This window comes from Ranitomeya variabilis, chromosome 5, assembly GCF_051348905.1.
Source record: "Ranitomeya variabilis isolate aRanVar5 chromosome 5, aRanVar5.hap1, whole genome shotgun sequence".
Lineage (NCBI taxonomy): Eukaryota > Metazoa > Chordata > Amphibia > Anura > Dendrobatidae > Ranitomeya > Ranitomeya variabilis.
In genome coordinates, this window is record NC_135236.1 from 386,357,117 (window position 1) to 386,372,646 (window position 15,530).

The 15,530-nt window shown below is 41.2% G+C and overlaps 1 protein-coding gene across 2 annotated transcripts in view; it reads left to right on the top strand.

The window, feature by feature from the left end:
* TFEC (transcription factor EC) overlaps positions 1-13,002 on the top strand; it is a 91,451-nt gene extending 78,449 nt beyond the window's left edge. For both annotated transcript variants that reach the window (XM_077265024.1, XM_077265025.1), the window contains 2 exons: positions 1,536-1,683; positions 10,955-13,002. In XM_077265024.1, coding sequence (XP_077121139.1) covers positions 1,536-1,683; positions 10,955-11,311 — 505 coding nt within the window. In that variant the 3' untranslated portion in view covers positions 11,312-13,002. The remainder of the gene's footprint in view (positions 1-1,535; positions 1,684-10,954) is intronic.
* The last annotated feature ends 2,528 nt before the right edge of the window (positions 13,003-15,530 follow it).

The following is a 15,530-nucleotide window of genomic DNA, read 5'->3' on the forward strand; positions in this document are numbered from 1 at the left end:
TACCTACAACTTTCTGTTCGATATATATTCATTTTTGCTTGTATTTTTAAACCTATATGATAGTTTTGACATTTGCATTGTTGAGAAAGTATTCCAAATATACAGTATATACCTTATATACTCGAGAATAAGCCAAGATTTTCAGCCCCAGCATATGGGGCATAATAGTCTATGGAGCATCTTATGGGGCCATAATCAGCATTTGTGGAGCATTATACTGGGCAGATATCTCTATGGAGCATCTTATGGGGCCATAATCAACATTTGTGCAGCATTGTATGGGGCAAAGGTCTGTATGGAGCATCTTATGGGGTCATAATAAACATTTGTGTAGCATTATATGGGGCATATTTTAATATGGAGCATCTTATGGGCTCATCATAAACTTTATGGAGCATTATATGGGGCATATTTTAATGTGGAGCTTCTTATGGGGCCATCATAAACTGTATGGAGCATTATATGTGGCTCCTGATTCAATATGGATATTCAAAAACACTTAACCTACTGATGTCTCAATTAATTTTACTTTTATTGGAATTTATTTTTATTTTTGACATTTACCGGTAGCTGCTGCATTTTCCACCCTAGGCTTATACTCGAGTCATTAAGTTTTCTCAGTTTTTTGTGGCAAAATTAGGGGTCTCGGCTTATACTCGGGTTGGCTTATACTCGAGTATATACGGTATACTGTATAATTGTATATTTTATATTATTTATACATGTTACATATATGTATATTCATTTTTTCCATTTTACTTTCTGTCTTCTACACAGTCCTGCCTGCCCTTTGCACACCAGCTGCATTCTCTTTGCTCCAGCTCTGGTGATGCTACAATACACTTTTAGTACCAATATATTTTTATAAATAAAGGTTCCACATTGCATCCTGGCATTCACTTCATTGTACAGAAAATTACGTTTGTATAAGATTAGATTCAAGCTGGTAGATTTGATGGTCTTAATACATAGCTAAAATAAATAGCAGAATAGAAGTTTTATTTGATGTTCTACTTTGATATTTTGCACACTTTTAAATAAGAATCACCACTGAGAATACAGTTTATTTTACTTTAACAATGAAACACTTTCCCTTTCCTGAAAAGAGTCAAATGTAAAGAATATTATACTAAAAATGATCTTTTAAAATGTAATCTGAAGTCCTTGGCAATGTACATTTTCTTCTCCATTAATGTATAAGTACTGCACATAGATTTTAATCTCAAAGTTAATAATAAAAGCAATTTTCACTTAAATTATAAAAACTGTAATGGTGGAATCATAATACATTTAGCTCTCTCACAAAAAGTCTCTCTATTAGTTTCTTTTGACACATATTTTCGTTCCAGGATCAATTTTACTATATAAGGAGTTCTTAACTATTCTATTAAAATTTCCATTCAGAAGCAATAATATCTAACAGTGAATAATAGTCATGTAAATCATTATTTCAGGTTAATGTAAAAGATTTTGTAAGTTCTTATGAATTCTGCTGATGTGCACAATTGTGAAAAGGTTATTTCGCCATTTTGCAGTGATATGCGCTGGAACAAAGGAACTATTTTAAAAGCTTCAGTTGAATACATCAAATGGCTACAAAAAGAACAACAAAGGGGCAGAGAATTAGAACATAGACAGAAAAAATTAGAACAAGCCAACAGAAGATTGCTGCTGCGTATTCAGGTTGGTTAAGTACAAGAAAGTTCTAAAGTTCTGGAAATTATCCCCATCTATTCCGCTTTTAGATATTTATTTATTAGAACAATTACCGGCTGGAGCCATTTATAGTGGTAGAATATGTTTAAACTTTTACACAGATTGCTTAAATGGCTGTATTGTATTCTGACACTGCTGAATGAGCAGATGTGTAATTTGAAACCTGTTAGGTGCTAAAAATCAAGGACATCAATTTATGTCTGTTCACAGTATAAAATGAGATACAGAAAAAATGTTTTCATTGAAGAGGAATATCAGCAGTTCCTTACAGAGGTTCTTTGGTTTACATAAACATTGTCATTTAACTGATTACCTAGTTTGTAATTTATATTTTTAAAGAATGTGAAAGTTTATACAGTATATCTAATGATGAGTTATCTAAGCTTCATTTATATAAGTATACTAAAAAAATGTAAAAAAGATAGAGGAGCTTTTTTATTAAGGTGTCTATGCAATATTTCTGGCATAAAATTAAATTTAATAAATTGCAATAGTTTTGCGCAACTCAAAAAAATATTGCCTCTCTTGGAGTTTTCACGTTATTCCTGGTTAGCTATGCCAGTATGGGCAGAGCATGGCTGGGAAAGGGCATGGCTACTCCCATTTAAATATTATGACAAGTTATGACACTCATAAAAATGTACTCGAGAAATATACTCCAGGCTTGACAGGACTACATTTCTGTTGAAGACACATTGAACTTGTCTGATGTATCTAATTCATTAAGTCATGTGCGCTTCCTAATGAATTAGGTGCATCTTACTCAAGTCCCTGGTGATTAAGGTTGGGGTGCACAATGCCAATCTTATTGAAACTGGGCCAAAAGACTTAAAAGGAATCTGTCATCAGCCCTTGCCATCTAATCTGTGAGCTGCATAATATAGAGACAGATTCCCTGATTCCACTTATGGGGCTGGTTCACTATTTTATCAGCAGGAGATTAGCATTAGAGGACTAGTTGGCTATCTGTCAAGTAGTGAAGTGTTTTCATGAGCTCTGTATAACACCACCCCCACTACTTATTGTCAGCTTTCTGTCTGCACTGTACGTGGGCAGAAGGTTGCCAATCATTGGTGTGGGTGAGGTTATACTGAGCTCAATTTTCAGATAACTGCTAGATCTCCAACAGATAAAATAGTGATTTTATCAAAATGACAGCAAGCAACTCAGTAAGTCATACTCCACTGGAATAAAGGTTTCTGCCCCCACAACTTGCTTCTATCATAGTAACATAGTAACATAGTTATTAAGGTTGAAAGAAGACTTTAAGTCCATCTAGTTCAACCCATAGCCTAACCTAACATGCTCTAACATGTCCTATCAGATGGAGCAACAAAATATTAGGGACATATTCCCTTTAAGATGCATTTACACTAGCTGAATTTATTTTACAAGTGATCCTAGGAATGCTAGTTTCTCAATTATACGCCATGTATAAAGTCTTCCAATGCTCATTGGTTGGATGAAATGATTTTTAAGTTTCCATGAAAATCATTGTTCTCAGCAGCATGTTGTCCTGTGCAAAGATTACTTATTGCCGAGAACATTGACAGTCCATGCACACCAAATAATTTACTGCCGATCCTTCTTTGCACATGGGAAATATGGTAGGCCTGTTTAACCCCTTTACCACCTTGGAAGTAGAGGTACATCCAAGGTCATCTACCCCCTTTTATTGCAGCTTTTGGCACATGAAAGCTGATTTAATCAGCTGACATGTGCCCCCTAACAGCTGCGGGTGGGATCGCAATCCACCCGCTGTTGTTAACTTGTTAAATGCCACTGACAATCACTGACAGCAGTCTTTAACTCGAGAGTGCCAGAAGCGCATAATAAGACCCCTCCATTGGTGCTCGTCTCATGTGATTCTGATGGGCTGTCATGACAGCTAGGGGTCTGTGCTTGTCATTGCAGATACTGTCATGAATCCCCAATGGCTAGGGATAGCACAGGACAAGCAAAGTACAAATAAAAAACGGACGAGCTCTAGGGTGATGGAACCTGGGCTGACCGCTGCCCTACGCCTGACAAACGCAACTAGAGATAGCCAGGGAGCGTGCCTACGTTGGTTCTAGACGCCACGCACCAGCCTAAGAGCTAACTAGCACTGCAGTGAAAATAAGACCTCACTTGCCTCCAGAGGAATGGACCCCAAAAGATATAGTTGCCCCCCACATGTATTGACGGTGAAATGAGAGGAAGGCACACACATAGAGATGATATATATAGCTTTAGCAAATTGAGGCCCGCTGTAAACTAGAAAGCAGAACGATACAAAAGGGGACTGAGCGGTCAGCAAAAAACCCTAATCAAAAAAACCATCCTGAGATTACAAGAACCCATGTGCCAACTCATGGCACATGGGGAGAACCTCAGTCCACTAGAGCTACCAGCTAGCATAGAGACATAATAAGCAAGCTGGACAAAAAACCAAACAACTGAAAATCAGCACTTAGCTTATCCTGAAAGATCTGGGAGCAGGTAGGCAGGAACCAAACAGAGCACATCTGAATACATTGATAGCCGGCAAGGGAATGACAGAAAGGCCAGGTAAAATAGGAAACACCCAGCCTCTGATGGACAGGTGGAAACCAAAGGCCGCAACCCACCAAAGTCACCCAGTACCAGCAGTAACCACCAGAGGGAGCCCACAAACAGAATCCACAACAGTACCCCCCCTTGAGGAGGGGTCACCGAACCCTCACGAGAACCCCCAGGGCGATCAGGGTGAGCTCTCTGGAAGGCGCGGACCAAATCAGTCGCATGAACATCGGAGGCGACCACCCAGGAATTATCCTCCTGACCATAACCCTTCCACTTAACCAAATACTGGAGTTTGCGTCTGGAAACACGAGAATCCAAGATCTTCTCAACAACATACTCCAATTCTCCCTCCACCAGCACCGGAGCAGGAGGCTCAACCGAAGGAACAACGGGCACCTCATACCTCCGCAACAACGACCGATGGAACACATTATGAATAGCAATCGATGCTGGGAGATCCAAACGAAAAGATACAGGGTTAAGAATCTCCGAGATCCTATAAGGACCGATGAACCGAGGCTTGAACTTAGGAGAAGAGACCTTCATAGGGACAAAACGAGAAGACAACCACACCAAATCCCCAACAAGAAGTCGGGGACCCACGCGGCGACGGCGATTAGCAAACTGCTGAGTCTTCTCCTGAGATAACTTCAAATTGTCCACCACCTGATTCCAAATCTGATGTAGCCTGTCCACCACCACGTCCACTCCAGGACAATCCGAAGACTCCACCTGACCAGAGGAAAAACGAGGATGAAACCCCGAATTACAAAAAAAAGGAGAGACCAACGTGGCAGAACTAGCCCGATTATTAAGAGCAAATTCGGCCAGTGGCAAAAAAGCAACCCAGTCATCTTGATCAGCAGAAACAAAACACCTCAAATAAGTTTCCAAGGTCTGATTAGTTCGCTCCATCTGGCCATTCGTCTGAGGATGGAATGCAGACGAGAAAGACAAATCAATGCCCATCTTGGCACAAAACGTCCGCCAAAATCTAGACACAAACTGGGATCCCCTGTCAGAAACGATATTCTCCGGAATCCCATGCAAACGAACCACGTTCTGAAAAAATAAAGGGACCAACTCAGAGGAGGAGGGCAACTTAGGCAAGGGCACCAAATGAACCATCTTAGAAAAGCGGTCACACACAACCCAGATAACGGACATTTTCTGTGAAACCAGGAGATCAGAAATAAAATCCATGGAAATGTGCGTCCAAGGCCTCTTCGGAATGGGCAAGGATAACAACAACCCACTGGCCCGAGAACAGCAAGGCTTAGCTCGAGCACACACTTCACAAGACTGCACAAAGGTACGCACATCCCTAGACAAGGAAGGCCACCAAAAAGACCTGGCCACCAAGTCTCTAGTACCAAATATTCCAGGATGACCAGCCAACACAGAAGAATGGACCTCGGAGATGACTCTACTGGTCCAATCATCCGGAACAAACAGTCTTTCTGGTGGACAACGATCCGGTTTATCCACCTGAAACTCCTGCAATGCACGTCGCAAGTCTGGGGATACGGCGGACAATATTACCCCATCCCTAAGGATACCAGTAGGCCCAGAGTCTCCAGGAGAGTCAGGCACAAAACTCCTGGAAAGAGCATCTGCCTTCACATTCTTTGAACCTGGCAGGTATGAAACCACGAAATTGAAACGAGAAAAAAACAACGACCAACGAGCCTGTCTAGGATTCAAACGCCTGGCAGACTCAAGGTAAATGAGATTCTTGTGATCAGTCAAGACCACCACACGATGTTTAGCACCCTCAAGCCAATGATGCCACTCCTCAAACGCCCACTTCATGGCCAAAAGCTCCCGATTACCCACATCATAATTGCGCTCGGCGGGCGAGAATTTTCTAGAGAAGAATGCACATGGCTTCATCACCGAGCCATTAGAACTTCTCTGTGACAAAACCGCCCCCGCTCCAATCTCGGAAGCATCAACCTCAACCTGAAAAGGAAGTGAAACATCTGGTTGACACAACACAGGAGCAGAAGAAAACCGGCGCTTAAGTTCCTGAAAGGCTTCCACGGCCGCAGGAGACCAATCAGCAACATCAGCACCCTTTTTAGTCAAATCAGTCAAAGGTTTAACAATACTGGAAAAATTAGCAATGAACCGACGATAAAAATTAGCAAACCCCAAGAACTTCTGAAGGCTCTTAACAGATGTAGGTTGTGTCCAGTCACAAATAGCCTGAACCTTGACGGGATCCATCTCAATAGTAGAAGGAGAAAAAATGTACCCCAAAAAAGAAATCTTCTGGACTCCGAAGAGACACTTTGAGCCCTTCACAAACAGAGAATTGGTCCGCAGAACCTGAAACACCTTCCTGACCTGTAGAACATGAGACTCCCAGTCATCAGAAAACACCAAAATATCATCCAAATACACAATCATAAACTTATCCAGATATTCACGGAAAATATTGTGCATAAAGGACTGAAAGACTGACGGAGCATTGGAGAGTCCAAAAGGCATTACCAAATACTCAAAATGGCCCTCAGGCGTATTAAATGCGGTTTTCCACTCATCACCCTGTTTTATCCGCACCAGATTATACGCACCGCGAAGATCTATCTTAGTGAACCACCTAGCCCCCTTAATGCGAGCAAACAAATCAGTTAATAATGGCAATGGATACTGGTATTTGACTGTAATCTTATTCAGAAGGCGATAATCTATACAAGGCCTCAGGGAACCATCTTTTTTTGCCACGAAAAAAAAACCTGCTCCCAGAGGGGACGAAGATGGACGAATATGTCCCTTTTCCAAGGACTCCTTAATATAATTCCGCATAGCAGTATGCTCTGGCAGTGACAGATTAAATAAACGACCCTTAGGGAACTTACTGCCAGGAATCAATTCTATAGCACAGTCACACTCTCTATGAGGAGGGAGCGAATTGAGCTTAGGCTCCTCAAAAACATCCCTATAGTCAGACAAAAACGCAGGGATCTCAGAAGGAGTAGATGAAGCGATTGAAATCGGAGGTGCATCATCATGAACCCCCTGACATCCCCAGCTTAACACAGACATTGTTTTCCAGTCCAGGACAGGATTATGAGTTTGTAACCATGGCAGACCAAGCACTAGTACATCATGTAAATTATACAGTACAAGGAAGCGAATCACCTCCTGATGAACGGGAGTCATGCGCATGGTCACTTGTGTCCAATACTGTGGTTTATTCATAGCCAATGGTGTAGAGTCAATTCCCTTCAGAGGAATAGGAACTTCCAGAGGCTCCAGACTAAAACCGCAGCGTTTAGCAAATGACCAATCCATAAGACTCAGGGCAGCGCCCGAATCCACATAGGCATCGACGGAAATGGAAGACAGTGAAAAAATCAGAGTCACAGACAAAATGAACTTAGGCTGCAGAGTACCAATGGCAAAAGATTTATCAACCCTTTTTGTGCGTTTAGAGCATGCTGATATAACATGAGCTGAATCACCACAATAAAAACACAATCCATTTTTCCGCCTATAATTTTGCCGTTCACTTCTGGACTGAATTCTATCACATTGCATAGTCTCAGGTGCCTGTTCAGAAGACACCGCCAACTGGTGCACGGGTTTGCGCTCCCGTAAACGCCGATCAATCTGAATGGCCATAGCCATAGACTCATTCAGACCTGTAGGCGTGGGGAACCCCACCATAATATCCTTAATGGCCTCAGAAAGACCATTTCTGAAGTTTGCAGCCAGGGCGCACTCATTCCACTGAGTAAGCACCGACCATTTCCGAAATTTTTGACAATATATTTCCGCTTCATCATGCCCCTGAGAGAGGGCTAATAAAGCCTTTTCAGCCTGAATCTCCAGGTTAGGTTCCTCATAGAGCAATCCCAATGCCAGAAAAAACGCATCCACACTGAGTAATGCAGGATCCCCTGGTGCCAATGCAAATGCCCAATTCTGAGGGTCGCCCCGCAGGAAAGATATTACAATCTTGACCTGTTGAGCAGGGTCTCCAGAGGAGCGAGATTTTAAAGAAAGAAACAATTTACAATTGTTCCTGAAATTCAGGAAGGTAGATCTATCTCCAGAAAAGAACTCTGGAATAGGAATTCTAGGTTCAGACATGGGAGTGTGAACAACAAAATCCTGTATGTTTTGAACTTTTGCCGCGAGATTACTCAGGCTGGAAGCCAAACTCTGGACATCCATGTTAAACAGCTAAGATCAGAGCCATTCAAGGGTTAAGAGGAGGTAAGAAGCAGCTAGACAGCAATTAAGGGCTAGGCAGCAAAACTCTGAAGAGAAAAAAAAAAAAAAAAAATTTCCCTTAAACACTTCTTTTTCTCCTGCTTCAGCCCAAACAATTAACACTTTGTGGTCCGGCTATACTGTCATGAATCCCCAATGGCTAGGGATAGCACAGGACAAGCAAAGTACAAATAAAAAACGGACGAGCTCTAGGGTGATGGAACCTGGGCTGACCGCTGCCCTACGCCTGACAAACGCAACTAGAGATAGCCAGGGAGCGTGCCTACGTTGGTTCTAGATGCCACGCACCAGCCTAAGAGCTAACTAGCACTGCAGAGAAAATAAGACCTCACTTGCCTCCAGAGGAATGGACCCCAAAAGATATAGTTGCCCCCCACATGTATTGACGGTGAAATGAGAGGAAGGCACACACATAGAGATGATATATATAGCTTTAGCAAATTGAGGCCCGCTGTAAACTAGAAAGCAGAACGATACAAAAGGGGACTGAGCGGTCAGCAAAAAACCCTAATCAAAAAAACCATCCTGAGATTACAAGAACCCATGTGCCAACTCATGGCACATGGGGAGAACCTCAGTCCACTAGAGCTACCAGCTAGCATAGAGACATAATAAGCAAGCTGGACAAAAAACCAAACAACTGAAAATCAGCACTTAGCTTATCCTGAAAGATCTGGGAGCAGGTAGGCAGGAACCAAACAGAGCACATCTGAATACATTGATAGCCGGCAAGGGAATGACAGAAAGGCCAGGTAAAATAGGAAACACCCAGCCTCTGATGGACAGGTGGAAACCAAAGGCCGCAACCCACCAAAGTCACCCAGTACCAGCAGTAACCACCAGAGGGAGCCCACAAACATTATCCACAACAAGATACCCTATGAACGCGGCCACCGATGATATTTTCTGTCACTCATAGCAGGGCTGAAGCCCTGCTATGTGTAGAACAAGCGATTGAATGATAGCTTCAAGTCTCCTAAAAATAAAAAGTAAAAAAAGGTGAACAAATTAAATGCATAAAAGTTCAAATTCACCCCCTTTGCCCCATTCAAAATAAAAAAAATTATGCTAATCACACTATGATCAAACTCTGATCAGAGTTTGCTAAGAGTGTCAGCATAGTGTGCTCCGATTCTCTATTATGAGGATATAATGGAAAAAAAATATGTATCTTCTCCATTCTGTGGGGCCGTGGAAATCAAACTGCCCTCAAGATGACATCTGTTTCAATGCACTCATTAACTTGCATGGCCGAGTGCAGTATCTGATCAAATATTAGGTTGCGGCAATTTTTTCCTTGGACAGACAATGCATAACTTTGGTTTGGTTGCGATCCGATGTTTTGTTGGATCCCACTTGGACCAAAAATAAGCTTGTCTGCACCTGCCCTTAGTATTCCTCTTGTCAATATGGTGAGACTGTACAGCCTTAAGGTACCTTCACACGAAACGACGCTGCAGCGATAGCGACGATGCCGATCGCTGCAGCGTCGCTGTTTGATCGCTGGAGAGCGGTCACACAGACCGCTCTCCAGCGACCAACGATGCCGAGGTCCCCGGGTAACCAGGGTAAACATCGGGTTGCTAAGCGCAGGGCCGTGCTTAGTAACCCGATGTTTACCCTGGTTACCAGCGTAAAATGTAAAAAAAACAAACAGTACATACTTACATTCGCATCCCCCGGCGTCCGCTTCCTGCACTGACTGACTGACTGAACGCAGGCAGTAACAGGGCACAGCGGTGACGTCACCGCTGTGCTGTGCTTTCACTTTCACTTTGCGGCGCTCAGTCAGTGTGGGAAGCAGATGGCGGGGGATGCGAATGTAAGTATGTACTGTTTGGTTTTTTTACATTTTACACTGGTAACCAGGGTAAACATCGGGTTACTAAGCGCGGCCCTGCGCTTAGTAACCCGATGTTTACCCTGGTTACCAGTGTAAAATATCGCTGGTATCGTTGCTTTTGCTGTCAAACACAACGATACACGGCGATCGGACGACCAAATAAAGTTCTGAACTTTATTCAGCGACCAGCGACATCACAGCAGGATCCTGATCGCTGCTGCGTGTCAAACTAAACGATATCGCTAGCCAGGACGCTGCAACGTCACGGATCGCTAGCGATATCGTTACAAAGTCGTTTCGTGTGAAGGTACCTTTACTTGTAGATAATCATCTTGCACAACATACTCCCAGTCTGATACTGTCAGCATTGATTGACAATATCCAGATGGACTAACAGCAGAACGGCACAATATGGAGTTCTAGGAAAAGATTCTCCAGCACTGTCATTTTAGCGACATGGTAAATATCTAACAGATATGACAGGAAGGTTCATAAACTTTGATGTATTACCCTTGTTAAAAGATGCAGTTTGTTTCTAGCACCACTTAATTCTGTTGTTGTTATAAGGAAAATAAACAAATCCGTACTATAATGTTCTCATTGTAGGAACTTGAAATACAAGCTCGAGCCCATGGTTTGCCAATGCCGGCATTGTCTACTGTAGAATTAGCTTCACAAGTCATCAAACAGCAAACATATGGAGATAATATGTCAGAAGATTATGGTCATCAACTTCCAATGCCTATTGGACAAGCAACTGATTTATGTGATGCATCAACAGGATTTTCCGATCCTCTTTCGCACTTTACAGATCTATCCTTTAGTGCTGCTTTAAAGGAACAGATGTTAGAAGAGATGTCTCCATATGGCACAGACCCCTTCCTTTCTGCTACGTCACCTGACCTTTCCAAAGGAAGCAGCAGAAGAAGCAGTTTCAGCTCAGATGATGGCGATGAACTATGAGCTCAATGTACGGACCCTAAAGACAGTAGCACGTAACCAGCAATCCAGTATCACGACTTTTGTTTTATACCTTACAAAGAGACTAAAAGGAAATGCAATTTTCAGTGCAGGGAATAAATGCAGAATGAACAGCTCCATTCTCTAAAACAGAAATGTCAAAGTGACATGTTTATATATTATATTTTACACCTGTTAAATTACATGGGCCTAAGTAATTTTCCACTATTACAGCTCCAATTAGTAAATACTGCTCAACATGTTGTTTACCTTGGGGCTAAAATCACCTAGTGATGGGATGAAAAAGCCTTAATGATTGCGTGCATATAAAGTATAATATAACATTTCCCCCTCGTAATTAAGTTGCCATTTTGCTACTTTAGTAAATGGATCATCCTGTTAGCAAATTTAATTAAGGGTCTTTGAAGGACCATCGCAACAGATATTTACTGTAAAAAGTATCTATTCTTACACTCCAGTATAATGAAAATGTTGTGGCCTTTCAAATGTGAAGAACTTATTTCCATTTTTCTAATTTCATAGTTGACTCGGATTTTCACCAAGAAATTGGTATTTTATATTTCTGCTTCACTGTTCTATAACATAATTTTACAAGTTTTGAACAATCAGTTTTGACTAACTCATTACAGCATTAACATTTTAGTTTATACTCCATGCACATTGTCATCTGGGGACCATTGTGTTGTTGCTGTCCCCAATATTGTTATACTGGATAATAAGCAATGAGTTTAATGCATGAAAATTACTGCAGCCAAATGATACAAATGGCACTTCTTTAGCAAACATGAGAACATTAAATCAGCACTCCAACATTTTTCCTGAAATAGTGCAGCATAGACTATTATTACTGGATAATATAGAGCTTGTTGTTTCTTATCTCTTGTGTATACTAGTTTTAGTTAATGTGCCATATCTTGGTTGTCTGCAGTCTTGATTCCCTCTTCTCCTCTAAGATGGTTCTCGTATATATTGTGATGCCAGAGCCTTATCATAATGAATTTTCTTCTATCTAATGGCATTCAGTGATAGATCAGTGAGATAAAACTTTTAGCCCCTGATGCCATGAGTGATCACTGCACAGATGTGCTAATTTGAAATGCGTAGACCATTGTTACATTTTTCCAGGATGTTCTGTTTTGGAGAGATGACATTTTTTATATCTGGATGTTTCAATAAATATTAATGCTTTTATTTATTTTTGGAAATTAAGTGAGGTATTCTGTCAGTGTTTTTTTCCAAGTATGTTATTCCCTGTCCAACCGAGATTTTTCATCTGAGCACTTTCCGTTGATACACAATTTATCTGAGAGATAAATATATAGTTATTTATTTCTATTGTCCTTGATAAACAGTTTAGTCTCAGTGTGCCCTATGTGCTGAATACTGCAGAATGTCAGCATCATATCGCAGTTTTAGTGTATCCTATGTAATATATACGGCTGTCTCAGTGTATCCTATGTGATGAATATACAGTACAATCTCAGTATATAATATGTGATATATATACAGGAGTGTCAATGTATCCTATGTGATGTATACAGTAGAGCCCAGAGCATATCCTCCCCATCTTTTTCCGCCTTCCTCCTGAACTGTATCCTATGTGATATATACAACAGTGTCTCAGTGTGTACTATGTGATGTACACAGCTGTCTCAGTGTAGCCTATGGGATGTAAACAGTGTATCCTATGTGATGAATATAGTTGAGTCTCAGTGTCCCTATATGATGTATACAGCAGTCTCAGTGTATGCTATGTAATGTATACAGCTATAGGAAAAAAATGGAGACACAAAGCGCAAAATAGGGTCTTATCCTTTAGATAACCAAGAGAGCTTTCTTAGAATTGCTCACCTGATTTTGTTGAATGAAGAGCATGTAGCGATTTCGGCTGCTGCAGATCCACAAGCCGATCAACGGCCGTATGAAAATATAAACTGTGCAGGAGGTGTGGGTTAAATCCGCGCTGCCTTAACCCTTGTCAGGCTGCATAATTTTACAACCTTAACAGGCTGCATAGGTACAATTGTACCTTCACATATACCTCCACTGTGGGAAGACTTTACTTGGTTTCAGAAACTAACGTTCATTCAGCTACAAATGTTATGCTGATATCTATTGTTCAGTGTTGTTACTGGTCACTTATGTTGCTGTCAATTAAGTTAATTCAATCTGGGAGTGGCTTCTACTTGTCTTCCTGCCTCCCTCCTCTCATTAGCCATTTTGCTGTTCATCTCATTGCTGTGAGCACACATTTCTAGGCTTGTGAAGTCTTCAATTTCTTGGAAACGAAGGTAGGAAAGTCTCACAGCATCTAACAGCCAGTTATACCTTTATTCTCATTATGTGGGGACAGAACAGTCAAATTGTCTTTCAGCCTGGACTTGGCTTACATATATTTTGTATGAAACTTATCACTATAGGTATAATTTTTATACGAAAAATGGATAATAATTAGTATCTACATATTGTTTTACGATGTTTTATTTATATTCAGCACAAAATACGAAGCCAAAATTCATCTAGCAAGTCATCATGAGTGATAGTAATGCTGGATCTAGTTTCCGCCATAATCCAAGAAAACGTGTTTGCAGGTTAGTATAATTTTGTGAAAAGCCAATAATGTAGTATTTCGGAAAATTATTTATTTTACATTTTTTCATATTTACAGATTTACGTCTGACGAAATAATGCGAATGCTAGAAGAATCTGATTCTGAGCATGAGGATGAACCATATGTTGCATCTGATGATGAAAACTATGTACCACAAGTGGATGTTACTGAAGAAGATTCAGACATTGAACAAGAAATGGTCATAGAGCATGAAAATGAATACGAATCAGACGAAAGTGTTGAGGATGATTCTGTGCCTCAAAGTGCAGGCGACATTTGGACTGCTAAGGATGAAACTCAATGGTGCAGTAATCCACTGCCAAATGCACAAACAAAATCTCGTAATGTCCTACGACAAAGAGGTGGCCCTGCAGCAATCAGCAACCTATATACAGCAAAAGAGCTATTCAAGTCCATCATGACTCCCGAGATGTGTGACATCATATTACGGGAAACGAATCGAAAGGCCAAGAGAGTTTGTGATGCTTACAACAACGAACTGGTACAACGTTTTCCTGATTCTTCCAAACGGCCACCACAAAAAACATTCAAGCAATTTACTGAAACTGAACTTCATGCATTTTTGGGCATACTGATTGCTGCTGGTGTGCACAGAGCCAACAAAGAGAATCTGGAGGAAATGTGGAATGTTGCTGCTCTGCCTCTTATACGTGCAGCCATGTCTCGTGACCGCTTCAAGATGATACTCAGATTTATCAGGTTTGACAACGAAAATACACGTGCAGAACGTGTGCAAACAGATAAAGCTGCACCAATACGGGACATCTGGACAATGCTGAACAGTAATCTGGAGAGAGCCTACAAGCCATATCATTGTATCACCGTCGACGAGCAATTATTTCCATTTAGAGGTCATACTAAATTTACCCAGTATATACCTTCAAAACCAGCTAAATATGGCATAAAGATTTTCTGGGCTTGTGACTCATCAAATGCCTACCCTTTACAAGGTCAGCTCTACACTGGGAAACCAACTGATGGTCCTCGACAAGTAAACATTGGAGAACGAACAGTATTGGACCTAGTGAGCTCGTATAAAGGCTCTGGAAGAAATGTCACCACCGATAACTTCTTTACAACCATGGAACTAGCTAAGGTATTGAACTCCTGGAACATGACACTAGTTGGTACAGTAAGAAAAAACAAAAGGTTCCTACCTAGGAACATGCAGCCTGCCAAAGAAAGGCCTGTAAACTCGACAAATTTTGCCTACAATCATGATGCAACAGTCTGTTCATATGTACCAAAGAAGAACAAATCAGTCGTGCTTCTATCATCTATGCACATGACGGGAGAAGTTGAAGAAACACTAGCAGCCAAGCCAGAGATAATAAAATACTACAACATAACAAAAGGTGGCGTTGATGTTATGGATAAAATATTGGGAGAGTACACTGTGAAACGACGAACATCACGTTGGACTTTGGCATTTTTCTACAATATGATTGATGTCAGTGGGTTAGCATCCTACATCATCTACAGAGAACACAATCCAAGCTTCAGGGCAAAGGATCAACGAAGAAAGTTCCTGAAAGATCTCGCAAATCAGCTGTGTATGATTGCAATTGA